At 38.0% G+C, this 26763-nt stretch overlaps 1 protein-coding gene and 1 long non-coding RNA gene across 4 annotated transcripts in view; one reads left to right on the plus strand and one right to left on the minus strand.

The window, feature by feature from the left end:
* LOC132021379 (charged multivesicular body protein 3) overlaps positions 1-26763 on the plus strand; it is a 98470-nt gene that overhangs the window by 27412 nt on the left and 44295 nt on the right. The window contains exon 4 of one of the 3 annotated variants that reach the window (XM_059405653.1): positions 471-4057. The exons of 1 other annotated variant lie outside the window; for it this stretch is intronic. In XM_059405653.1, the coding sequence (XP_059261636.1) occupies positions 471-564 (94 nt within the window). In that variant the 3' untranslated portion in view covers positions 565-4057. Of the gene's footprint in view, positions 1-470; positions 4058-22004; positions 22265-26763 lie in introns of those variants that run through there. One more of the 3 variants, XM_059405652.1, reaches the window with a different exon arrangement.
* On the minus strand, positions 19679-22091 carry LOC132021381 (uncharacterized). Its single transcript, XR_009405318.1, has 3 exons — positions 22002-22091; positions 21467-21666; positions 19679-20141 (listed from the first exon to the last, which is right to left on the minus strand). It is a non-coding gene; the product is annotated as an uncharacterized LOC132021381 (long non-coding RNA).

The raw sequence follows: 26763 nt of genomic DNA on the forward strand, positions 1-26763 counted from the left end.
ATCGTCTATTTGTTGATGATGTGGGGTCTGGTGATATTTCTACATGGGTAACTTACTTGGGGTTTTATGAAGTCCTTGCACAAAAACAAAGTAGTTGGATTTCAGACCAGTAAAACAGAAGTTAGAATTCTCTTATCTCCAGGACCGCTTTTGTTTTTATTATTTAAATGCTCCCCATTTAGTTTCACTTAATTCCTGAGTCAAGTGGCTAAAACAGTAGGTTTCTGGAACAAAATGCCTCAAGCTGACTCCCAGCTTTGTTGCCAGAGGCTTGGGTTAGAGACGCCTCTTGCCAAACACAAATATTTTGGGCTTTTAAAACAGAATTGTTCAAATTATTTGTTAGTATTGAACATGGTGGACTATGACCAAACTTGATATATATTGCTTTGCTTTAAAAGCACTTTAACTTGTCTGATGAGAAGGAAAAATAAGAGTGTCATTCTTTTTTTCTTTTTTTTTTTTTTAAGATTTTATTTATTTGACAGAGAGACCGCACAAGTAGGCAGAGCAGCAGGCAGAGGGAGAGGGAGAAGCACACTGTCGTCTGAGCAAGGAGCCTGATGCAGGACTCAATCCCAGGATCCTGGGAAGATGACCTGAGCTGAAGGCAGCTGCTCAACCGACTGAGCCACCCAGGTGCCCCAGAAGAGTGTCATTCTTAACAGATTTCCTGTTTAAAATAATAGAATCTGAGTGTCAGAAGCAAATGTAAAAACTGTTTTGTCCAATCTTCTACCTTAGTTTAGGTTGTGAATGTCCCTGTCAAGAATAGATTGGCACACTCATCATCTAACAAAAGGCATGCTACGTTTGCAAAAATCTATAAACAGTCCCCCTGCCAGGATCCAAAGAAAAGCATGCAGTTACCTGGCAATATAACCGTAACAGGTGCTGAATGGTCAGATTTGGATACGTTCCATGTCACCATGGGAAGGAGAATGAAATCTGTTTAAAAAAAAAAAAAAAAACTAGTTCTAATATAACCTTACTCTGAAATTTATTATGATATCTACATCTATTCATCAAAATGGCACATATTTAATCAGGATTTTTATTTAGAGAGAAACCTGTGAACTGTTAAGGTATTAAAGCCCAACCTCATGAGTCCAGCGACCAACTCATCCGGTTGCCCTGAATTATCTCCAAAACAGAGAAAAGGCGACATGAGATCAGCTTTCTTGTACTTCCGCTGAGCGTATTCTCTGCTATTACCAAATCATGGCAGATGTACAGACCGCTGTATATTCATGACTGTGGAAAGGTTGAGTGGTAAAAGACAGGTTACAGCATGATATGCACCAGACTGGGTTATATAGAAATTGGAGAAAGGACCCTTCATTTCAGAGTTTTTTGGGTTTTGTTTGTTTGTTTGTTTTTTAAGATTTTATTTATCTGAGAGAGAGTGGGCGCTCAAGCACGGAGGAGGGGCAGGAAAGGGAGAAGCAAGCTTCCCATGGAGTGAGGTTGCAGGACACCATCCTGGGACCCTGAGATCATGACCCAAGCCAAAGGCAGACATTTAACTGACTGAGCCACCCAGGCACCCCTAAACCATTTTTTTCCTCAGAAAATTGCCTACGTGGCTCAGTTAGTTAGACATCCAACTCTTGGTCTTAGCTTAGATCTTGGTCTTGGGGTTGTGAGTTCAAGTCCTGTGCTGGGCTCCATGCAAGGCATGGAGCCTACTTAAAAAAAAAAAAATTAATCACATACAAAAGTGGAGAGATTCATATAATGAATTCCCATGTATCCCAATTTCAACAAGTCTCAACTCATGGCCAATCACATTTCAGCAATTACCTGCAATAAAAGTCACTCTCTGGCATTGCCCTTATCTCTCCTTTGGTTTTCATTATTAACCCTTTAGGCCTTTATTTCTTTATTCAACATTCATTTGTTTATTATTCATAACTATTTGGATTAATCCCAATTGAATTTTTTAAAAAATTTTGTTTATTTATTTGAGAGAGAGAGAAAGCATGAGAAAGAGCAGTGGGGGGTAGGAGGGTGGAGCAAAGGGAGAGGGACAAGCAAATTCCATGCTGAGCTTGGAGCCCCAGGAGGGGCTCAATCCCACAACTCAGATCGTGGCCTGAGCAGAAATCAGGAGTCCGGGACTTAACTGTCTGAGCCACCCACACAGCCCCAGTTGAATTAATAATTAAATCTGATTAATGCATTTTTGTACTTACAGTACTTTCTGCATATGGTGACTTTATTCACCGCTCCCTCCTTGAAATTCCTTTCCCTCAGGTTTCTCTGGTACTACTCTACCTGATTTTCCTCCTACTTCTTGGATCCTTTTTTTAAAATAATTTCCTTCCTGGGATGATCCTCCCTTGCTCCATCAGAGTCAAGTTGAGTCCAGTTCTCAACTCATTTGGGCAATTTCATCAATATTCATGTCCTCAACTCCTACTTATATGCTGACGGTTTCGGAATCCACCTCTGCAGTTCAGATCACTCTATTCCATACCAGGTCCCCGTATGGAACTATCTGCTGGGCATTTCACTAGGATGACCCATACTCAACTCATGCCAGACTTGCTGATTGTTGTTCTCCCCCTCCCTGCTATCCATTCTCCCATTCTTCCATTATACTAGAATTTTAGCTGAATAAATTCCTAGCTATCAACTATATTTCTCAGCCCACATTGTAGTTAGTTGTGACCATTGTGACTAATTCTTAACAGTACAATGTAAGCAAAAGTGATACACGCCACTTCTGGATCTTGACTTAAAACACTGGGTATATGTGTTATCACTTTCTCTTCTCTGCTTCTAACCTGCCAGGTACGGTGACAGCCGATGCAACCTTGGAGGTTAGGTGAGACAATTACACAGAGATGCCTCACCAGCCTGGGTTCCTGACCTCAAACTGAGCTACCTGGCTATGGAGATTACTAGAATCTTCCACAAAACAAATTTCCATTTAATTTAAGTCATTGCATTTTGAGGCCTTTCTGTGATAACAGATTAACCTTTAACTATGACAGCAACCCAGTCACAACGTATCCAAAATTTGCTGATCATCATTTCACCTAAATATCCTAAGTCTGTAGTTCCAGCATGCTTAAAGTCTCCTGCAATTACATAGTGCGTGTTCCTCTCTCAACCGTTTTTCCTAGGTGCAGTTCCTACTACTTCTTAAAATAACTCAAGATTTCTACTCCTGACCATGATGCAGTAACTGGTACTGGACTGGTCTTCTTACCATAACTATAAATCCAGACAAAAGTACATGAGCAATTGTTTTGGGGCAATGGACAACAGGGAATATGAGATTGAGATTGCTGAGAGGAAGGAAACAAACAGGGTAAAGCCCCTGATTACTCGGCTGTCTGCACAGGGCACTTTCTTGACTACTTTACACAGAATTCAAGTCCAAGAAATGCCCAGTAAGCAATTCCACCGAGATTCAACTATGATGTTGTATCTACAGTTCTTTTTTTGTATTGCTGTATTAATTAGTATATTATTATATGAATATATCACAAGTTGGACATTTATTTCCAGTTTTTGCCATTATGAATAAAGCAACTTTGAATATTATACATGTCTTTTAATGGACAAAAACTTATGTTGAGTATATAATAAACCATGGAATTGCTATATCATAAAGTTAATATATATCGTAGCTTTAGTGGCTACTGCTAAAGAATATTTCAAACTAAATATACCAATGTGTACTTTAACCAGCAGTATATGAGTCCCCATGTTTTTTCCAGCACTTGGCATTGTCAGTGCTTTTAATGTTAACCATTCTTGTGGGGATGTAGTAGTATTTAATTATGGTTTTAATTTTTATCTCTCTGATGAATCATGAAGTGGATCATCTTTTCATAATCTCAATAGCAATTTGAAGATTCTCTTATGAAGTGTCTATTCAAGTATTTTGCTCATTAAAAAATTGGGATGTATCTATTGTTATTAATATGTAAGTGTCCTTTATATATGCTAGATATGAGTGTTTTTATTTTGAAAATATTAAGCAGTTTTTGGCTTCCCTTTTCACCCTCATCTTTTGATGAATAAAAGTTCTTAATGTTAAAAAATCCAATTTAATGATTGTTTTATAGTTGTTTAAAATTTGTGTTCTGTTTAAGTCATCTTTGCCTACCTCAAAGTCAGGAAGATATTTTCCTATGTTTTGTTCTAGCAGCTTTACTTTTTTACCTATCATATTTTAGTCGATGGCTCCATCTGAAATGAATTTGGCGTGAGGTAGGGACCAAAGATCTTTTTTTTTTTCTTTTTCTTATGGAGATCTAAATTGACCTTGTGGAATTTAATGAAAAGAATATAATTTTCCTTGATGAATTGTGGTGGTGTTTGTTATAAACCAGGTTCTGCTACTGGGTTCTCTACTCTGTTCCATTAATCTCTATAATAATTTTACACCAACACCTCATAACATTAGTTATTAGAATTTTATAATACTGTTGATATCAGGTAGCATAAATCTTCCAATGTTAGTATTTTGCATTTCCACACAAACTTTTCAAATTGGCTTATCAAAATTCACTGCAGCAAACCCTTCTAGGTTTTGGGATTACATTAAGTCTATAGATCTCTTTGGTGGTGAATTGATGTCTTTACAATACTGAGTTCCATTTCATGAATATGGCATATATCTCCATTTATTTAGATATTCTTTAACTTATATCAGCAGTGCTTTGTAGTTGCCTATAAAGGGGTCTTGTATATTTTCATTCAATTTATTCCTACTTGATTGACTTTTTGTGACATTGTAAATAAGTGTTTTATAAATTTTTAAAGTTTTTATTTGAAGTCCAGTTAGTTAAAATATAGTATATGAGCTTCAGAGATACAATTTAGTGATTCAACACTTACATACAACACCTGGTGCTTACAACATCACAAGTACACTCCTTAATCCCCATCACCTACTTAACCCATCTCCCCACTGACCTCTCCTCTGGTAACCATCAGTGTGTTCTCTATAGTTAAGAGCTGGTTTGCCTCTCTCTATTTTTTCCCCATGTTCATTTGTTTTTCTTAAGTTCCACATGTGAGTGAAGTCATATGGTATTTGTCTTTCCTTGAGTGACTTATTTCATTTAACATAATGCTGTCTTGCTCCATCCCACGTCATTGTCAATGGCAAGATTTCATTTTTTTTATTGTTGAGTAATACTCCATTGTATCTATATGCCACATCTCCTTTGTTCATTCATCAGTCAGTGGACAGTTAGGCTCTTTGCACAATTTGGCTAGTGTAGATAATTCTGCTATAAACATTGGGGTGCATGTATCCCTTTGAATTAGTATTTTTGTATTCTTTGGGTAAATACCTAGTAGTTCAATTACTGGATTGTAAGGTAGTTCTACTTTTAACTTTTCAAGGCAACTCCACCTTGTTTTCCAGAATGGCTGCACCAGTTTGCCTTCCCACCAACAGTGCAGGAAGGTTCTCCTTTATCCACATCCTCACCAACCCCTGCTGCTTCTTGTGTTGTTGACATTAGCCCTTATAACAGGTGTGAGGTGACACCTGATTATAGTTTTGATTTGTATTTTCCTGATAATGAGTGATGGTGAGCATATTTTCATGTGTCTGTTGGCCATCTGTATGTCTTCTTTGGAAAAATGTCTATTCATGTCTTTTGCCCATTTTTCAATTGGATTATTTACTTTTTTACGTGTTGAGTTTTATAAGGTTATATACTTTGAATACTAAGCCCTTATCAGACATATCATTTGAAAATATCTTCTCCCATTCTGTAGGTTGCCTTTTAGTTTTGTTGATTGTTTCCTTTCTGTGCAGAATTTTTTTTTAACATAATCCCAGCAGTTTAGTTTTGCTTTTGTTTCCCTTGCCCCAAGAGACATACCTAGTAAGAAGTTGCTAGGGCCAAAAAATTTTGTTCTTTAATTGTTGATTGTATACAAAAAGAATGTATTTTTGTAGTTAGCTTTTTTCAAGGCAAGAATTGTGTTAAACCTGTATATTTATGTGGACAGCACTGATATCTTTACCACATTGTGTTTCCAATCTGTGAACATTGTATGCATCTCCATTTTATTTAGATCTTTGATTCTTTCATGATTCTGTCCGTGTTATCTAATTTTCAGCATGCAAGTCCTATACATGTTTTGTTAGATTTAAACCTAAGTATTTCATTTTTTGAGTGATTGTAAATGGCATTGTATTTTTAATTTTGGTGTCCATATGTTCATCACTAGTATATAGAAATATCATGTGGGACGCCTGGGTGGCTCAGCTGATTGGACGACTGCCTTCGGCTCAGGTCATGATCCCGGAGTTCTGGGATCGAGTCCTGCATCGGGCTCCCAGCTCCACGGGGAGTCTGCTTCTCCCTCTGACCTTCTCCTTGCTCATGCTCTCTCTCACTGTCTCTCTCTCAAATAAATAAATAAAATCTTTAAAAAAAAAAAGAAATATCATGTAAAATATTTTTTGTACATTTGTCTTTTACTCTGTGACCTTACTGAAATCTCTTTTAGTTCTTTAAAGGTTTTTGGTAGATTTCTTGAAATTTCTACATAAGCAATTATGTCATCTGTAAATAACAGTTTAATTTCTCCCTTTCTGATTTGATTGCCTCTAATTTGTTTTTCTTATATTATTACAGTGGTTAAAACTTTTCAGCACTAAATTGAATAAGAGTGGTGAAAGTGGATATCACAGTCTTAGGGGAAAGTATTCAATCTTTCACCATTAAATTTAATGTTAGTAGGATGCCTGGGTGGCTCACTTGGTTAAGCTTCAGACTTTCGCTCAGGTCATGAACTCAGGCTCCTGGGCTCAAGCCCCATGCCAAGTTCTATGTTCAGCCAGGAGTCTGCTTGTCCGTCTCTCTCTACCCCTCCCCATGCTCATGCACTCTGTTTCTCTCTCAAATAAATTAATAAAACCTTTTAAAAAGTAAATTTAATTTTAGCTGCAGGGGTTTTTGTAAATGATTTTTATCAAGTTGAAGAATTTCCCCTGCTACTATTTTTTGAAAGTTTATTTATTTAGTCACAAATGGATATTGAACTTTGTCAAAATTTTTTTTCTGCATTGAGTGATATGGTCATGTGATTTTTTTTTCTTCTTTAGCCTGTTACAGTAGATTATACTGATTAATTTTCAAATACTGAACCAGCACCCCCCCAACTTTGGAATAAGCCCCTCAGTCATGGTGTTTAATCTTCTTACATATTACTGAATTATCTTTGCTGTATTTTGTTAAGAGTTTTTGTGTTTATATTCATGGGAGATATTGATCACTAGTTTTCTTATTTTATACTTTTTTTTTTGGTCTGGTTTTGGTATGAGGATAATACTACCTGCATAAAATGAACTGGGACATTTGCTCCTCTTCTATTTTCTAGGAGAGCTTGTGTATAGTTGGTGTTAATTATTATTTCTTTTTTTCTTGTTTCCTTTTTTAAATTGAAGTATAGTTGACAACCAATGTTTACATTAGTTTCAGGCATATAACATAGTGATTCACAACTCTATTCATCATCCTATGCTCACCACAAGTGTAGCTACCATCTGTCACCTTACACCACTATTACAGTACTGTTAACTATATTCCCTATGCTGTACCTTTCATCCTCATGAATTATTCATTCTACAACTGGAAGCCTGAACCTCCCATTCCCTTTCACTCATTTTGCCACTCTTGGCAACCATCAGTTTACTGTCTGTATTTATGCATCAATCTCTGCACTAATTATTCTTCAAACATTCAATAGAATTCTCCAGTTTATCCATCTGAGCCCAGAAATATCTTTTTTGGGAAAAATCCTTTTATATAGATTTTTTGTATTTATTTGGTAATTGTTTTTAAATTATGATTCAGTTTCCTTAATTGAATATTATCCATCATTCTATCTTCAATACTATCTATCATATTATCCATTTCATGTTAGGTGAGTTGTGGTAACATTTTTTTTTCTGGAAATTGTCCATTTCATCCCTTATTAGCTCTTTGGTGTCTGTAAGTCCTGTATTGATATTCTACTTCATTCCTGATATTGGTCATTTGTGTTCTCTCTTTATTTTTATTTTTACGTCTTTTTTTCTAGAAGTCTGTCAATTTTGTTTGTATTTTCAAAGAAAATGGATCTGTTTCATTAATTTCTTCTATTGCCTATTTTCAATTTCATTGATTTCTGCTTTTTATTTTGTCCCTCCTTCTGCTTTAGGTTTACTTAGCTCTTCTTTTTTTATATTCTCAAGGTGGAAACTTAGATTATTGATCTAAAACTTTTCTTCTTTTCTAATGGTACATTTAATGCAATAAATTTTCCTTTCAATAATGATTTAGCTATGTCCCACAAACATTGATATGTTGTATTTTCTTTTCTTTTATTAATGATTTTATTTATTCATTTGAGAGAGGGCAAGAGACAGAGAGAACACAAGCAGGGGGAGAGGCAGAAGAGGAGGGAGACACAGACTCCTCACTGAGATGCGAGCACAATGTGGGTCTTGATTCCAGGACCTGAAGGTCATGACATGGGCTGAAGGTAGACTCTTAATGACTGAGCCACCCAGACAAACTAATATGTTGTATTTTCATTTTCATTCTGTTCAAATGCATTTTTAAATTTCTCTTGAAACTTTCTCTTTGTTCCATTAATTATTTAGAAGTGTATTGTTTAGTTTCAATGTGTTTGGAGAATTTTTCTGTTATTGATTTCTTGTTCGATTCCACTGTTGCTAGAGAACATACTTGGTATGACTTAACTTATTTTAAATTTCTTGAGATTTATTTTATGGCCCATGATATTGTCTCCCTTGATATGTGGTCTGTAGACACTTGAAAAGAGTATGCATTCTGTTGTGTGTAGAGTGTTCTATATATGTCATTTAGATCCTATCCAGTTGGTTGATGATGTTTTTCATCATGAGGTCCTTGATGATTTTCTTAGTTGTTCTATCAGTTGTTGAGACAGTAGTATTGAAATCTCAAACTCTAATTGTGTATTTGTCTGTTTCTTTATTTCTGTTCTATCAATTTTTATTTCCCATTTTTTTCACTTCTGTTGTTGGTGTGTACACATTTGGGATTGCCATGTCTTCTTGGTGGACTGACACTTTTATCATGGTATAGTGTACATCTTTGTTTCTGGTGAATTTATTTGATCTTAGGTGTAAATTTTCTGATAATTTAGCCACTCGTGCTTTCTTTTGATTAATGTTTGCATGAAATAACTTTGCCATTCTTTACTTTCATTCTGCCTATATCATTTTATTTGAACTGAGTTTATTGTACTAACATATAATTATATTTTTAATCCTTTCTATCAATCTCTTTTAATTGTATTTAGACCATGACATTTAATATAATTCTCAATATGCTCAGATTAAGTGTGATTGTTTTTATTTTGTTTGTTCTCTCTGTTTTATTTTCCTCTCCTATGGATTACTTGAACATTTTTTTTTAGAATTCCATTTTGATATATCTATATTGTTTTTTTTAAAAAACTGCTGTACTGAAACAGAATTCATATACTACATGATTCGTTCATTTAAAAATCTTCACAGTACTTAATGCTCACCACAGTAAGCGTAGTTATCATTTGTCACCATACATTATTACAATATTATTCACTCTATTTTCTATGTTGTACTTTTCATCTCCATATGTACAATTCAATAACTTTTACTACATTCACAAAGTTGTGCAACCATCACCACTATATAATTCCAGAACACTTTCATCACTCCAAAAAGAATGCCCATACCTATTAGCAATCACATTCCATTCTGCCTTTTTCCCATTTCCTGGAAACCACTGATCTATGTTCTCTCACTATGGATTTGCTTATTCTATGCAAAATTATGTGTCCTTTGGATTTAATATAGTGTTTTCAATTTTTCATCCACATTGTAGCATGAATCAGTATTTCATTCCTTTTTTATGACCAAATAATATTTGATTACATGGATAATATATTTTATGTATCCATTTGCCAGTTGATGGACATTTGGGTTAATTCTACTTTTTGACTATTATGAACAATGCCGCTATGAATATCTGTGTACAAGTTCTTATGTGGACATATATTTTCGTTTTGATATATATGTTTCTGTAGTAGAATTGCTAAATCATATGGTATCATACCTCTTATGGAACTGCCAAACTGCATCATTTTACATTCCCACTGTCAGCGTATGAGAGATCCAATTCTTTGTATCCTCAATAACACTTTGTCTTTTTTTTTTTAATTATACCCATTCAAGTGTGTTTGAAGTCATCTCACTTGGTTTTGATGTTCATTTCCCTGATGGCCAATATCTCTATGGTATTTTTTAGTGTACTTCTTTGTATAGTTTTTTAGTGGTTGCTCTAGGTATTACATTATATGTATATAACTTATCACAGTCTACCAGTGTCACCATTTTACCAGTTCAAGTGAAGTATAAAAACCTTATTTCTTGGGGCGCCTGGGTGGCTCAGTTGGTTAAGCATCTGCCTTTGGCTCAGGTCATGATCCCAGGGTCCTGGGATTAAGTCCCACATCAGGATCCCTGCTCGGTGGGAGACCTGCTTCTCCCTCTGCTTGCTGCTCCCCCTACTTGTGTGTGTGCTCTCTTTCTCTTTCTCACTATCAAATAAATAAATAAAATCTTTAAAAAAAAAACTTATTTCTCTTTAGATCTCTTTTCCTTCCCCCATTTATAATATAATTATCTTAAGTATTTCTTCTACCTTTATTTAGAATCACATTAGGCAATATTACAATTTTTGCTTCAATCACTGAACACAGTTTAGAAATTTGTCACCATACAAAAGGAGAGCAAAAGCCCATTGTATTCAAAAGGAGAGCAAAAGCCCATTGTATTCAATCCATATTTTTGCCTAATCTGTTCTTTTTTGCTCCCTAATGTTCTTAGATTCCTTCTTTTATTGTTTCATTCCTGTTTAGAAAATATCTTTTCTTGAGGCACCTGAGTGGCTCAGCCAGTTAAACATCTGTCTTCAGGGACGCCTGGGTGGCTCAGTTGGTTGGACGAGTGCCTTCAGCTCAGGTCATGATCCCGGAGTCCCAGGATCGAGTCCCGCATCGGGCTCCCAGCTCCACGGGGAGTCTGTTTCTCTCTCTGACCTTCTCCTCACTCATGTTCTCTGTCTCTCTCTCAAATTAAAAAAAAAAAAAAAAATCTTAAAAAAAAAAAAAAAAACACCACATCTGTCTTCAGCTCAGTTCATGATCTCAGTATGCTGGGATCAAGCCCTGTGTCCAGCCCTGCATCCAACCTGCTTTGCAGGTGAGTCTACTTCTCCCTCTCCCTCTGCCCCCACCTCGTGTGCTCACTTGCTCTCTTTTTTTCTCTCTCTCTCAAAAAAATAAGTAAAATCTTAAAAAAAAAAAAAGTAACTATCTTTTCTTTTAAGATAGTTTTCTGGGGACACATTCTCTTAGTTTTCCTTCAACTTGAAAATGTCTTCATTTCCCCTTCATTCTGAAGAATATTATCTTCTGATGATTCTTTTCTTCTAGTACTTGAAAAATATTGTGCTACTTCCTTCTGTCTCCCGTGGATTGATAAGAGATCCACTGCCATTTGAATTGTTTATCCCAGATAGTTAAGATGCCATTTTTCTTTGGCTGCTTTTGAGATGTTTTTCATTTTCAAAAGTTGAATCTACCATTCATCTTAAAGTGTATTTCTTTTTATCTTTTTTGGGGTTTGCTCAGTCTCTCAAATCTACAGGTTTATGTTCCTTGCCAATTTGGAATTTTCAGTAATTATTTCTTTTCTTTTCCTTGGCCATTATTTCCTTAAGTACTTTTTCAGTCCTATAGATTTCTTTTCTTCCATTAATCTGATGACATAAATGCTTTATCTTTTGTTACAGTCCCACAGGTCTCTGAGGTACTATTTATTCTTTTTCCATTTATTTTCTGTCATTCAGATTGGGTACTGGCTTATTGTTCTATCTTCCATTTCACTGATTCTTTCTTCTGTCTTCTCCATTGTGATGTTGAGCCTACCAAATGAATGTTTTAATTTTAGTTATTGTGTTTTTTAATTCTAAAATTTCCCTTTGGTTCTTCTTTGTGTGTTCCTTTTTTCCTGAGATTTTTAATTATTTGTTTTAGTCATGTTTTAAGTCACTTGTTGAAGCATTTAAAAACTCATGGAATTTAATCTTTATTAAGTAATTTGAAAATTTTTGTTATTTCATTCTTAGCATCTATATTAAGTTTATTGGGGCTGCCACAACAAATGACTACAACTAGGTGGCTTAAAACAACAGACATTTATTCTCTCATATTTCTTCAGGCTAGAAATTAAAGTGAAATCCAGGTTTTTGGCTGAGCCATACTTTCTCTGAAGGACTTGCCTCTTCAAGCTTTTGCTTCCTCTAGCTTTTGATAGTTCAATCTTCTGTGTTTCTTGACTTACAGATACCCACTCCTGTCTATGCCTCTGTCTCCACATGGTTTTCTCTACTACGTGCCTGTGTCCAAATTTCTCTCTTCTTTTTTTTTTTTTAAAGATTTTATTTATTTATTTGTCAGAGAGAGAGAGCGAGAGCGAGCACAGGCAGACAGAGTGGAAGGCAGAGTCAGAGGGAGAGGGAGAAGCAGGCTCCCTGCGGAGCAAGGAGCCTGATGTGGGACTCAATCCCAGGACGCTGGGATCATGACCTGAGCCGAAGGCAGCTGCTTAACCAACTGAGCCACCCAGGCATCCCCAAATTTCTCTCTTCTTAAAGGACATCATCTTTATTGTATTTAAGACCCAACTTAATCCCATATAATCTTTACTCAATTTAATTTATGTGCAAAGACCCTATTTTTTTTAAGACCCTATTTTCAAATAAGGTAAAACTCAAAGTTTCCAGGGGACATGAATTTTTGGGAGACACTGTTCCACTTAGTAAAGCATATATTGATTTTGTTTTTTCATTTAGTTTGAGATCATCCTGATTCTTGGTATGATGAGTGATTTTCACTTGAAACCTGGACATTTCCCATTAAGTTCTGAGATACTGCATCTTATTTAAACCTGTTTCTGCTGTTCTTTTCTGCAGCTGTTTTGGTAGGAAAAGTGGAGGCACCACCTCATTACCTGCAAGTGAAGGTAGAAGTCCAAGTTCCCTACTTAGCCTTCAGTGAGACATGAGAGGTGTTCCTCTTTTTATTTATTTTTTTTTTAGTTTTTTAAAACAATTTTATTTATTTAAGTAATTTCTACACCCCACATGGGTCTTGAACTCATGAGCCTGAGATCAAAAGTCACATACTCTTCCATCTGAGCCAGCCAGGGACACTGAGAAGCATTCCTCCTAAATGCTAAGTAGAGATGAGAGTTCCAGTTCTCCACCACACTATGGTTAGGGTCATCTCAGTATCACAGAGTGATAGTGAAAGTCTTGAGTCTCTATTAGGTCTCCTCTAACACCATCCCAGTGGGAAGAGGAAAGGTTGTCCTGTGACTACCAGGTGTGGTAGGAGTCAGGCTCCCCAATTTCCATTAAGATCTATTCTTTGACTTATGAATTATTTGGAAAAATATTTTCACATTTCAAAAATAATTTAAATTTTGTTTTTTGTCATTGATTTTTAACCCAGTTGAAATGTGGTCATATAGTGGGGTGTATCAGGATGACTTCTTCATTTGTCTTATATTCTAGTACACAGTCAACTTTGTTAAACATTTGCTATGCGATAACTTGTTCTGTCTGTTGTATACAAAATATGACAATTAGATTACCAATTCATGTCTTTTTATGTCTTCTCTGTCTTTATCAAATGATTGTCTTCCTGATCTATCACTTATTGAAAAAAAAAGTTCAGATTTACTCCTAAGATAGTGGGTTTATGTATTTCTCTTTGAAATTGTCAGTTCTTGGGGTGCCTGGGTGGCTCAGTCGGTTGGGTAACTGCCTTCAGCTCAGATCATGATCCCAGGATCCTGGGATAGAGCCCCATGTTGGGATCCTTGCTCAGTGGAGAGTCTGCTTCTCCCTCTGCCCCTCTTTTTTTTTTTTTTTAATAAAGATAATATGATTAGCTTCCTGGTGGATTGAAATTTGTACATTATAAACTTCTTTGTACATAAAAAGCTATTTTGCCATAAAATAATATAGCTATAACAGCTTTGTTTGGGTTCATAATTGCTTGATAAATATGTTTGTGTAGGTCTTTCTTCCATTTTTTAAAAATTTTATGTTGCATTTGTGTCCCTTTTAAGTAGCTTAAACCTAAATGTAAAAAAAAAACCTAGTCTGGAATCTCTTTTCAATGGTGAGTGTAGAGCGTTTCATTATGAATACTGATATGTCTTTATTTCTATCATTGTCTTTTGTGCCTCCTACTTTTCCCAACTTTTCTGTCTCCTTTTCTACCTTATTTATTTAAAAGGATTTTAATTACCTGAGAGAGAGACTGAGAATGCATGAGTGTGAGGAAGGGTGGAGGGAGAGGGAGAAACAGACTTCCTAGTGAGCAAGGAGCCTGATGTGGAGCTCAGTCCCAAGAATCTGAGATCATGACCTGAGCCAAAGTAGGACACTTAACTGACTGAGCCACCCAGGCATCCCTCTACCTTATTTAGATTAATATTCTTTTTTAAAAAAAGATTTTTTTTATTTATTTAAGAGAGAGTGAGAGAGAGCACAAGTGCAGGGAAGGACAGAGTAAGAGGGAGAGGAAAAGCATACTCCTTGCTGAGCAGGGAGCCTGCCCTTGGTCTTGATTCCAGGACCCTTGGATCATGACTTGAGCTGAAGGCAGCCACTTAACTGACTGAGCCACCAGGCGGCCCTAGATTAATATTCTTAATTCCATTTTTCTACTTTTTTGGAAATACTGCTTTTATTTTAGTGATTATCCTTAAATTCTAACAAATTTACATTATATTTAAAATTATTCAATATATAACTCCTTCCCAAAGAATATTAAATTTTATCTTGTTTTCATTATCTCATTGTTATGGGGAAATAAGGGAAGATGTGTGACTCCCCTGTGATCATTTTAATTCCAATGACTTCCCACCCATTTATTTCACATTATTGTTGTGGAATGACTTAGTTTTACCCTTTTAATCTCCCCAAATTCAATATTATTATTGTTTATTCAATCAACTCTTTTCAGATTGACCACAGTATTCACTAAATTATTTGTTATCATTTTTTCTTGTATCTAAGGCGTTCCTTTTAAGACCAACACTATTATCTGTAAAGCACATTCTTCAGATTTTTGTTTATTGTTGATCTGTCCATTTGTGGACTTTTTTGGTCTGTTTCTAACCATTTTTACTCTTAAAGATGTCTTTATTTTGTAGGAATGATAGTTTAGCAGGTTATACAATTACAAGTTAACAGTTAGGTCCCCATAAAGTTTTCAACAGTTTAAATTAGGAACAGTTTAATTAATTAAAATTAGGAACAGTTTAATTTAATATCTAGGCCTAGGATTTGCAACACAAAGGAAGTACTGTTTATTTAAACCCACAGAAAAGCAGCCTTATAATTACGGTTTCTTAAGGAAGCCTTTTAATTTTATTTTTTCACCAGATATGTGGCCTGAAACAAACATTTTCTTCTTACCCCTCTTTGTCAGCAGATAGATTTCTCTCCATAGTCTGTCCTTTTACTGGGAGTGGAGTCTGGAAGGCTCTTCTCTTCAGGGAGTCTCAATTTTGCTTTACCATTTCCCATCCTTTAAAGCCTTGCCTCCTATTCCTCTGCCCAATCATTAAAACCAAGCATACTATTTGATTTCATTATGTGACATGAAAGCCAAGCGTACTATTTGATTTCATTATGTGACATCAAGAAAAGAGAAAACTAATCTATGGAGATACAAGTCAGAATAATGATTATCTTTGGTGGGTACTGACTGGAAATAAGCATGATAGAGCCTTCTAAGATTTTTGAAATGTTTTAAATGTTGATCTACATAGTAGTTATGTAAAACTACATAGGAGTAAGTAGTCTTACTTTAAAACATTTCCAAAATGTTTCCAAATGTTTCCAAAGACTACTATTAGTCTTACTACTATGTAGTTTTATATATACATATGTAAAAATTTATATATAAATATGTATGTAAATACATATGTAAAAATTTTTACATATGTAGTAAAATTTTTAAATGTTGATTTAAAAGTTTTAAATGTTGATCTACATAGTAGTATATGTAAAACTACATAGTAGTAAGACTACATAGTAGTCTTAGTATAGTAGTCTTACTACTATGTAAAACTACATAGTTTTACTATGTATACTAACTATACATGTAACTATGTATACTAACTATGTAACTACTATACTAAGACTACTATGTAGTCTTACTACTATGTAGTTTTACATATACATATGTAAAAAATTTTATATATACATATGTAAAAATTCAACAGAAAAACTCAACAGATCATACACTTAAGATCTGTGTACTTTACCATCTATAAGCTACATAGAATTTTTTAAAACACAAACACAAGGTTCTAAGTTTCTGTTATTGGCAGATATTACCAATTTCTCTTAATTTTTTGGAGATCAACCATGCACATAAAATAGTTCTGGTTATATTTTAACAAGACTCTGTGTTTGTAGCTAGTTTTTCAGAATATTCAGCCTAGCATCATGTTGAATGTGTGAGTCACATGCTACTCTTTCAATTCTGATATTCTGATACTGTTTTTGGCAACTTTGTAAAGTATCACTTAAATATTCCAACTGGATCTGCCAAAGTTCAGGCTTTGTCTCCGCTATGCTGTGTGGAAGTAAGAAAAGTCACCTGAGTCTCCCATGAGAATATTAATGGTGGAGATGTTACTTTAGAGGGCAATATGTGGTGGCCATAGTAATTACTGTAATTTCCTAGGGAAAGTACATCTTTCAGGCTAGAGTTAGGCCTCAGATATCTACTTACCCCTTCCAAGTGGAAACTGTCCCTACTTTTGGGCCACTCAGGGAAGATGGAAGTCTATTTTGAAAGGATTCAGCTAAACATTTTCCACCCATCCTCTATCCCCTTCTCTCTTCTCCAAAGTTGGGAATTCATGTATAAATGAATTTGTACCTTTTCAAAAGATGTTGAAGTCCTAACCTCCAGTATCTCAGAATGTGATCTTATCTGGAAATAGGATCATTGTAGATATAATTAGTTAGGACAAGGTCCTGGTGGATTTGGATGGGTCCGTAATGTGGCTGGTTTAGTTATAAGAAGAGGAAGAGAGACACAGAGGGAACATTGCTATTGACTGAATTGTGTCATCCTTAAAAATGCATTTGTGCCCAATGTGTTGGCATTTGGAGATGGAACCTTTAGGAGATAATTAGGTTTAGATGAGATTATGAGGGTAGGGACCTCATGATGAGCTTAGTACCCTCATTAGAGAGGGAGATACCACAACTTGCTCTCTCTACCATGTAAGGACATGGCAAGAAGTCCAAACCAGGAAGAGATCTCTCTCTAGAACCGGACCATGCTCGTACTTATCTTGGACTTCCAGCCTCCAGAGCTGTGAGAAAATAAATTTCTGTTGTTTAAGCTGTCCAATTTATGGTATCCTGTTATGACAGCCCAAGCTGACTCATATAAACACCATGTAATGACAGAAGCAGAGATTGGAGTAATGCACCTACAAGCCAAGGAATGCCACTGATTGATAGCCGTCAGCAGAACCTAGGGAAAGGAAAGGACAAATTCTATCCATAGTCTCAGAGGAAGCATGGCTCTGCTGACACCTTGATTTTGAATTTCTAGTCTCCAGAACAGTGAGAGAATGAATTTCTGTTGTTCTAAACCACCTGTTTTGGTGTACTCTGTTAGAGCAGCCCTGCGGAACCAGTACAGGGTAATTGCAGGGTTGGTGGAGGAATGCTGGAAATCAGCAGATGACTCAAGGTCTTTCTGCCTTCTCTCAAGTCATAAGCTGTGGCTAGGAACCCCTGAGATCTGAAAATTAGCCAGAAATTTAGATAGATCCATCCCCAAATTATTATATAAGGCATGGAATATCCATCCCCAAATTATTATATAAGGCATGGAAAGGAATTCAATTTTCTATAGTTCAGTTTACATCTAACATTTTCAGAATTCATCTGTTATATAAAACGAAGTGTATTTTGGTTTTATTAGGCCAAAATTCCTGCTAGGAATTGGGTTGTGATTTTCTTGCCCAAAACATTTCATTTAACAGCCTACCTGGTGAATGGGGAGCAGTTGTGAGCTACAATGCTCTGTAAGACGGGAAATATTGCAGAAATGAGCAAGGACAAACTGGGGTATGGAGGAAAAACAGTCCTTTCTATTTTTTGTTCAGGGAAATTTTTTTTCAGGGAAGTATTTAAAGCCTCAGGCATTGCAGTACCTTTCAAGTGAGGGATATGCATCTATTTATAATATTTTTCAGGGATCAGGAGAATGCACATAAAACCTTTGAAATTGTGTGTGAATAAACGTCTTTGTGAACATATGGCAAGGGAGTGTGATCCTGTTAAACACTTGCTGTGTTTGGCAGGAGCAGAGAGCCAGAATGCCTGCTCACTTAGTTCTTCCCACCCCCTCAGATGTGAGCCTTAGCAGGTGGGAGGATCTGGTGCATGCTTCCTGAGGTCCATGCATGAAGGACAAACTATAGCTGTAGCCAGTTTAGTCTAGTGCCAAAGCAATATCAGGACACAAGTAGAGGGTATGTTGCTTCGAGGGTGGAGCCTGGAAAATGTGTGGAAGATGCACGGTGCCCTTTTAGTCACTGAGGAAAACTGCACTGGTGTTTTACAGGGCTCTATGAGTAGCTATGGACTCTGCATTTCAGTTAGATGCCACATGCCCAGTCCAGCCTTCCTCCACACTCTCCTTGGCCTCTCCACCCTTGATAACCAGCTTTAAAACAAGTACAGCTTTAGGAACTGAAGTGCCTGTGGCCCAAAACCCACCCCCAGACCCGGGAAGGCTCTTGGGCACATGCTGTTTCTTTTGTACTGGATATTTCTCATACCTCTGCTGGCTCACCCTTCAAGGCTCCCTTGTATATGACCTTCAGGGATGACTCACTAACCATCGTGTTCTTTTTAGGGTCAGAATTTTGTGCATTTGTAGTAATTCACTTAATTTTATGGATCACCATTTTTAATACCTGTCCTCACCAGATTGTATGAGGCTCTTTTTTGTTCACTCTAGTTTTCCTAGAGCCTATAGAATGTTTGACCCATAGTAGGCATTTGATAAATATTGTTGAATCAATGGAAGTTCAGTATCTTTCTACATGAAAATTTGCTGCCTTATAGTTCATTCAAAAAGAAAGAAAAAGTAGAGGAGTGATATGGTGAAGGAAACTTTAAAAACATGTCTGCAGGGGCGCCCGGGTGGCTCAGCGGGTTAAAGCCTCTGCCTTCAGGTCGTGATCCTGGGATTGAGCCCCACCTTGGGCTCTCTGCTCAGCAGGGAGCCTGCTTCCCTTCCTCTCTCTCTGCCTACCTGTGATCTCTGTCTGTCAAATAAATAAGATCTTAAAAAAAATGCCTGCAGATTTCTCATTTTCAAAGAGTTACTTCACATTAAAAAAAAAAAGGAGGAAAGAAGGAAAATAATTCAATGGAAAATGGGCAAAGGATAAAAGAATTAACAGAATTTCAGATAGCTAATAAATATACAAAAAGATGCTCACCTAGACTAGTAATCCTAGAAATGAAAATTAAAAACAATATTTTATAGCCTCAGATTGGCAAAAGTGCAAAATATTTATTAACATTTATTGTTAGCAAGGATTTAGGGAATAGGATGCTCTCATACACTGTTGGTAGTTCAAAACTGTGCAACCTATATGGAGAACATTGGTTGTATTTTTAAAATTTAAACTATGTCTACATTTATTATTTAATAAGGAAAATTTGGAAACCACTTGACCTCATACAATAGTGAAATGATTTAAAAAATTTAGTGCATTCCTGCCACAGAATTCCTTAGCTATAAATATTAACGGCAATGAAAATCTATGTAAAATATTTTTTTAAAAAGAGATTGTAGTGGCACGTGGGTGGCTCTGTCTTTGGGCATCTGACTTCTGGTGGGGTCAAGGTCCTGGAATCCTGGGATGGAGCCCCCCACAGGGCTTCCTGCTCAGTGGGAGGCCTGCTTCTCCTTCTCCCACTCCTCCTGCTTGTGTTCCCTCTCTCGATGTGTCTCTGTAAAATAAGTCAATAAAATCATTTTTAAAACAAGGAGATTGCAAAACAATACATGTAATATGATCCCAACTAAGTAAAAATATATAAAAGCATATTCTCTGAAGGAAAAGATCTCAAACGATTCACACTATGTATACTTATATATTTTTAGAGATTTTATTTATCTATTTGAGAAAGAGAGAGGACATGAGCAGGGAAAGGGAGAAAGAGAAGCAGACTCCCCACTGAGCTTGATCCCAGGACTCAGGGATCATGACCTGAGAGGAAGGCACACACTTAAACAACTGAGCCACCCAGGTGTCCTTATAATTATAATAGCTTAATTATAAGGTCCTTTGAGAACTTTTCCCCTGAGGAACTAAGAATGGGATTTTAATTTTTACAATAACCTGTACTGCTATTTTTAAAACTTTATTTAAGTATGATTGACATAAACTACGCGTATTGAAAGTATCCATTTAACATTGTATAAATCTGTGAAACCAACACCACAATTAAGAGAATATCTATCACCTCCAAAAGCTTCCTTATGTGTCTCTGTAGTCTGTCCTTCCTGCCTCTTCCTAAACTAACCCATCCCCTAGCAACCACTGAGCTACTTTCTGTCACTATAGACTAGTTTGCATTTTTTATTTTTTATTTTTTAAGATTTTTATTTATTTATTTGACAGAGAGAAATCACAAGTAGATGGAGAGGCAGGCAGAGAGAGAGAGGAAAGCAGGCTCCCTGCTGAGCAGAGAGCCCGACGCGGGACTCGATCCCAGGACCCTGAGATCATGACCTGAGCCGAAGGCAGCGGCTTAACCCACTGAGCCACCCAGGCGCCCTAGTTTGCATTTTTTAGAATGCTATATAAATGTAATCTTACAGTACTACTCTTTTTTATTTCTGGCTTCTTTCAGCATAATTATTTTGAGATTCATCCATGTTGTCCCGTGTATCAATGGTTTGTTCATTTTTATTGCTGAGTTGTATTCCATCGCATGGATCTATCACAACTGATTTATCCATTTATCTTTCGATGGACATTTGGACTAGTTCCGGCTTTTGGCTATTACAAATAAAGGTGCCACGAACAGCCATTTATGTCTTTGTAAAAGACCTATGCTTTACCTCCACTAACTAGCAGTGGAATGGCATAAGTCAGGTGTATGTTTGGCATTTAATAAGTTGCCAAAACCTTCCCAAAATGGTTGTACCATTTTACATTCCCACGAGAGACGGAGTATGGAGTTGTGGGCACTAAATGAGTGGTCGCTTTACCAAGACCTTTGGTAATGACAGCAACCATCAGCTCACTGCACAGGTTCAATCAGCTTACCAGGCTAAAATGAGTCTGGTCCTTTTAAATCACAGATTCCTTTGAGAATTTGATTAAGGTCATGGTCCATGCGGCGCACAGGACGACACACACACAAATGCCAGGCAGGAATCATCCACGTGGGAAATGACGATGGCTTGAACATTGTGACACTGTGACAGCGGGAGTTCGAACACATTGAGATGTTACCATTGTTGAGACTTGATAAGAGGAGAGAAGATAATGCCCAGGTTAGAATGATTAGGTGATGGCGGCGACCACACAGGGTAGGAGTAAGTCTAGAGGGAGGAAGAAGGGGTCATTTCTGGCTTTGTGATGTGCCTAGGAGATACACGCCGTTCGCAACGTGGTTGTAACTGGACCTTGTGCAGGCGGAGATACAGATTTCTGTGCAACAACATACAGATTTAGCGGAAGTATAAGGAGCAGCTGCAATCACCACATGTAGCTAATAAATTCGTATCTTCCAAAGGAATCACTTCCACACCTGGCTAAAACACGCCCAACTCGTCGGGAGCATCTACAAAACACCTACCAGACGATGCGCAACACCACCAACCTTTCCGACGAAACCCCGCCCAGCTCAATTCTGCGCATGTGCCGGACGCATGCGCACGACCCTCCCTGCGGCCGCTCCTTTTTCTGGGAGTCTGGGCTCCTTCCCTATCGCCTGCCCCGCCCAGGCGGCTGCCCGTGACCTGCCTGGGCGCAGGGAACGGAAAGCCGGAAGGGGCAAGACGAGTTTGGTTCGCCATGGGGCTGTTTGGGAAAACCCAGGAGAAGCCGCCCAAAGAGCTGGTAAGGGCTACGGGGATGACAGAAGAGTCGGGGGATTTGCGTGGGGCGTAGTGGAGTTCGTAAGCGCCTGGCCACACTCCCTCCCGGCTGGCCAGGTGCCGCTCGGCCCCCATTTCCGGGGCCTTCCACTCCACCGAGGGGCCAGAGGAGGAATCTCTAAGGAGGCGGCTGTGGCTAAAGAGAGCCTTGCTCCGTCAGCACTCCACAGAGGGGCCGAGAGCCGGATAAAGAGTTTCGGAGCCCCGGCCCCGGGCGCGGAGGTAGCCAGGCGGTTCTGGCCACAGGAAAGCCTTTCCCCTGCGCGCGTTGGTACGTCCCGCCCGGAACCTTTCCCTGGCCGACGCCCCGCCCCTAACGCCCGCCTCCGGACAGTTGGCGCACCTGCCGGTAGCCCGAGAGTCGACCCCAGGGTGCCCTGCCACCGCCGACCCTTCCCTCTAACCTCCTGTGTTAAATGGGAGGGTCTCCTTCCTTTTTCCTCTTTCCCTGCCCTACAACGTGATGTTGACTGCAGGCACGTTAATTATAGTAAGGACCCGACTGGTGGGAATGGTACTAAAGCTATCTCAGGACCTGGCTTCGAACTCCGGATCTACCTGTAAACTGAGATAATGGTGTAGTGTGTAGCGGTTCAGTGCCCCGCAGAGTCCGTTTTCCTGTTTGAATGCTGGTTCCCCAGCATTGTCCTCTAAGGAAAGTTCATTTCTCCGTGCCTTAGTCTTGTCGAGTAGAAATGATGAAAGTTTCACTTCAGAGTCATGGAAGATGGAAAAAAAAAAAAAAACTGTAAAGTTTTGTTAAGTTTTTTGGTAGTGTTAGTTAGGGGTAATTCTTTATATATTCTACACTCTGGCCACCCAACTGCAGCCCAGCCTCGTCAGCATTACCTGGCAGCTAGTTAGAAATCTTGAGGCCCTGCCCAAGAGCTTTTTAACCATAATTAGAATTCTAACAAGATCTTCACTGATTTTTGTGAACGCTAAAGTTTGAGAAGCATTGCTTTACAACACCCAGTACAAATTTACCCATAATGAAGAAAAAAAACCCCCGAAATCCTGTATTTAATGATCTCACCTGTGCAGCTTTTGCAGACATGTTTTTATTATTTATTTATTTATTTATTTTTTTTAAGATTTTATCTGTCAGAGAGAGAGAGGGAGAGAGCGAGCGAGCACAGGCAGACAGAATGGCAGGCAGAGGGAGAAGCAGGCTCCCTGACGAGAAAGGAGCCCCATGTGGGACTCGATCCCAGGACACTGGGATCTTGACCTGAGCGGAGGCAGGTGCTTAACCAGCTGAGCCACCCAGGCGTCCCTGCAGGCATGTTTTTAGAAAGCAATGTCCTACATCATGAAGTTGCTTACATATAATGTGTGTTAATGATGGTTATATTTGTTAACCATAGGTCCTAGAACACTACATCCTCTATAAATGTTAATTTCTGTAGGCAACTTACTCAGTTTTACTCCCTGGTAAAATAAAAATTGTGGAGCTGAAATGAGGTAGGAGCGTGTGATATTACTTTGTAAGCTGTAGAGCATTCTGCAGATGCACATTTTGTAGTGTGTGTGTGTATTCAAAGATGCTTGTTATTGTAGAAGTGTATTTTTGATGTTAGGGAAAGATTATTTTCCTCCAGTGTTTGACCTTAGCTTTGCCATTCATAAAACAAGATTCTGGGAAAACTGTTCTATTACTGTTTAAACTGATCTCTCGTATATGTGTTTCTTGTATAACACTTAAGAGTATTTTTAAATGATAAATATAATTGCTAAGAATATGTCAGAATACCTTCCAGTACGGCATCATACCCAGGAAAGTGAGTCAACAACCAGTACATTTTAGGGTTTATGCATGAGATTGTTTTATTTTTTTTATTTATTTTTTTAAAGATTTTATTTATTTATTTGACAGAGAGAGATCACAAGTAGACAGAGAGGCAGGCAGAGAGAGAGAGAGAGAGAGAGAGGGAAGCAGGCTCCCTGCTGAGCAGAGAGCCCGATGCGGACCTCGATCCCAGGACCCTGAGATCATGACCTGAGCCGAAGGCAGCGGCTTAACCCACTGAGCCACCCAGGCGCCCATGAGATTGTTTTATAAAATAATGCCTGTCAGGGAGCACCTGGTGGCACAGTCAGTTGGGATTCCAGCTTGGTTTCTGCTCAGGTTGTGATCTTGTGGGTCATGAAATCGAGCCTCATGCAGGACTCTGCTCTCTGTGTGGAGTTGTCTTGGGTTTCTCTGTGCTTGGGTTTCTCTCTCCCTCTACACTCTCATAAATAAATATATCTTAAAAAAAATATATATGCCTGCCAGTGGGATATCATACAGATGAAATAAACACTGAAGGAATGTATCATCTAGCAAGTAAGATAAGCATTTCAAGAACAAGTCTTGATTGGGTACTATATAAACAGTTACAGGAGCTCAGAGGTTGGAGTGATCACCCCCAGACTGGGATGATCAGAAATGATTTGGCCGTTTACTATCATTTTTTCCACACATCACCTTCCTATGAATTGTTCTTGACTATTTATAGGATTTTTAGTATTATTTAATTGGTGGTCAAATATTCCTAAAGCCAAATGGTCTTAAGATGAACAGTGTTTCAAGGGATATATCAGGGAAACATTATGGCTACTTAAGGAGCCTTACAGACTAAAGTTATTGCCCGCAGGCATCCCTGATGCATTGATGGAGACTTTTAAGTGGTGAAACTTGTTCTACCTTAAAGTGCCCATGTGATGAATAGATTGGGCCTGCTAAGGATGAAGGGGCCTTGTAATTTAGTTAGAAACCTGTGACTATGTTGGAATGGGAATCAAGAGGACATGAGATTGTGTTGGAAAGAGATTGTTCTGTTGGACTTAAGGTACTTCTGGAAAATTGTGCTATCTTTACACAGGGATTTCGCTGATTTACCCTTTGGCTAGAGTAATATAGTCATAGCATCAGAATTCCTAAATCCTATGACTAACTTCTATCCTTAAACGAAGTCATGTCTCATGGTTGTGGGTTGTTGTCAGAAAAAAAGATAAGACAGGGAGATGGAGAATAAGAGAAGGGTTGATTTACTTAGTTCATACAATAAACATTTATTGAGATATTTTCGTGTGTATTGGGTGGATACCAGGTTTTCAAAGTAAGACATTGGATTACAACATTAAAGACTACCAAGTTTACTGGGGGAGACTGGCATGTGAATAAATCCTCTTATTTTAGAGTAAATAAGGGCAGTGGTGTAAGTGTATACAAGATCTGTGATGTCACAGTGGGGCAGTGATTAACTGTTCAATGCGGGGAAGAAGACCTGATCAGGGAGGGTTTCTAGATCTTCTCACAAGATCAGATGGATGGATGATCAGGAAAGAGGGGGCATCCCAAGGAAAGTAAACTGCATGTGCAAGGCATGGAAGTGTGGAACATAGATTGGAGGAACCAGAAAGAACTCAGGTGTGGTTAGAGGATGAAATAACTGAATGGGATGCAGGGGGAAGTGATGGCAGTGTCAAATATAAAATTGCAGAGGTAGATAAGCAAAGTCCTGTGAGTCGTACCCACTAGAGATGGGAGCATTCAGAATAGTGGTTTGGAGCAAGAATTGGAGGGAAGAGAATTAGGTATGGGAGTCAGTTTGTGGTCCAGGTGAGAGATGATGCTGGTCTTAACCAGTAGTGGAAATATGGGGATAGAGAGGATGGATTTTAGAAATATTTAGGATGTGGTCGGAATTTGCTGATCTACTGGGTTTGGAATAAGAGTGCAAAGCTGATTCTTAAGGGTTGAGTGGAGGTGAGGTTAAACAGCAACCTGTTATTCCCCTCAGTTTGGTACCATGAACTGAAAATAGGAGAATTCAGGAAAACAGCAGGTTTGATGGGATACTGATGGTGGAGGGGAAGGAACCACAGTGTCCATTTTGGAGAGAATTCAGGAGATCAAGGAAAACAGAGAAAAGGTTATCCTGGGAGAATATTTTTCTACTTGTGTCCGCTCAGCAAAATTGTAAGCTTCTTGAGAGCAAGTATCATGTTTTTATCATTCACTGAGTCAGCATAGTGTTGAATTCCCTTAACAAGAGCAAGGTGCCTATCAGATATTTGCTTGATGAGCAGAAGTAGAGGTAATGAGAGAACAGTTACATATTTGAAGTACATCCCACTTGTCCTTTTGTATATCTATCTGACAGTGATCACAGTAGGCACATTTTGACCTAAGTTCAGTTATTTGTTCCTTTTGGTGAATTTCTAGTTATATGTATGTTTTAAATCTTGAAGAATACACAGAATCCCAGTTTACAGATATCACCTTTAGGAAGAGGTGCTAGGAAGCTAAGGGTCAAAAGTAGGGGGGAGATAGATAGATAGATATATGCCTGTTTTAGTTTGCTCAGGCTGCTGTAACAAAATACTATTGACTACACTAGGTAGCTTACACCCAATAGAAACTTATTTCTCACAGTTCTGTAAACTAAGAAGTCCTAAGACCAAGGTACCCAG

The sequence above is a fragment of the Mustela nigripes genome, chromosome 7, assembly GCF_022355385.1.
Source record: "Mustela nigripes isolate SB6536 chromosome 7, MUSNIG.SB6536, whole genome shotgun sequence".
Lineage (NCBI taxonomy): Eukaryota > Metazoa > Chordata > Mammalia > Carnivora > Mustelidae > Mustela > Mustela nigripes.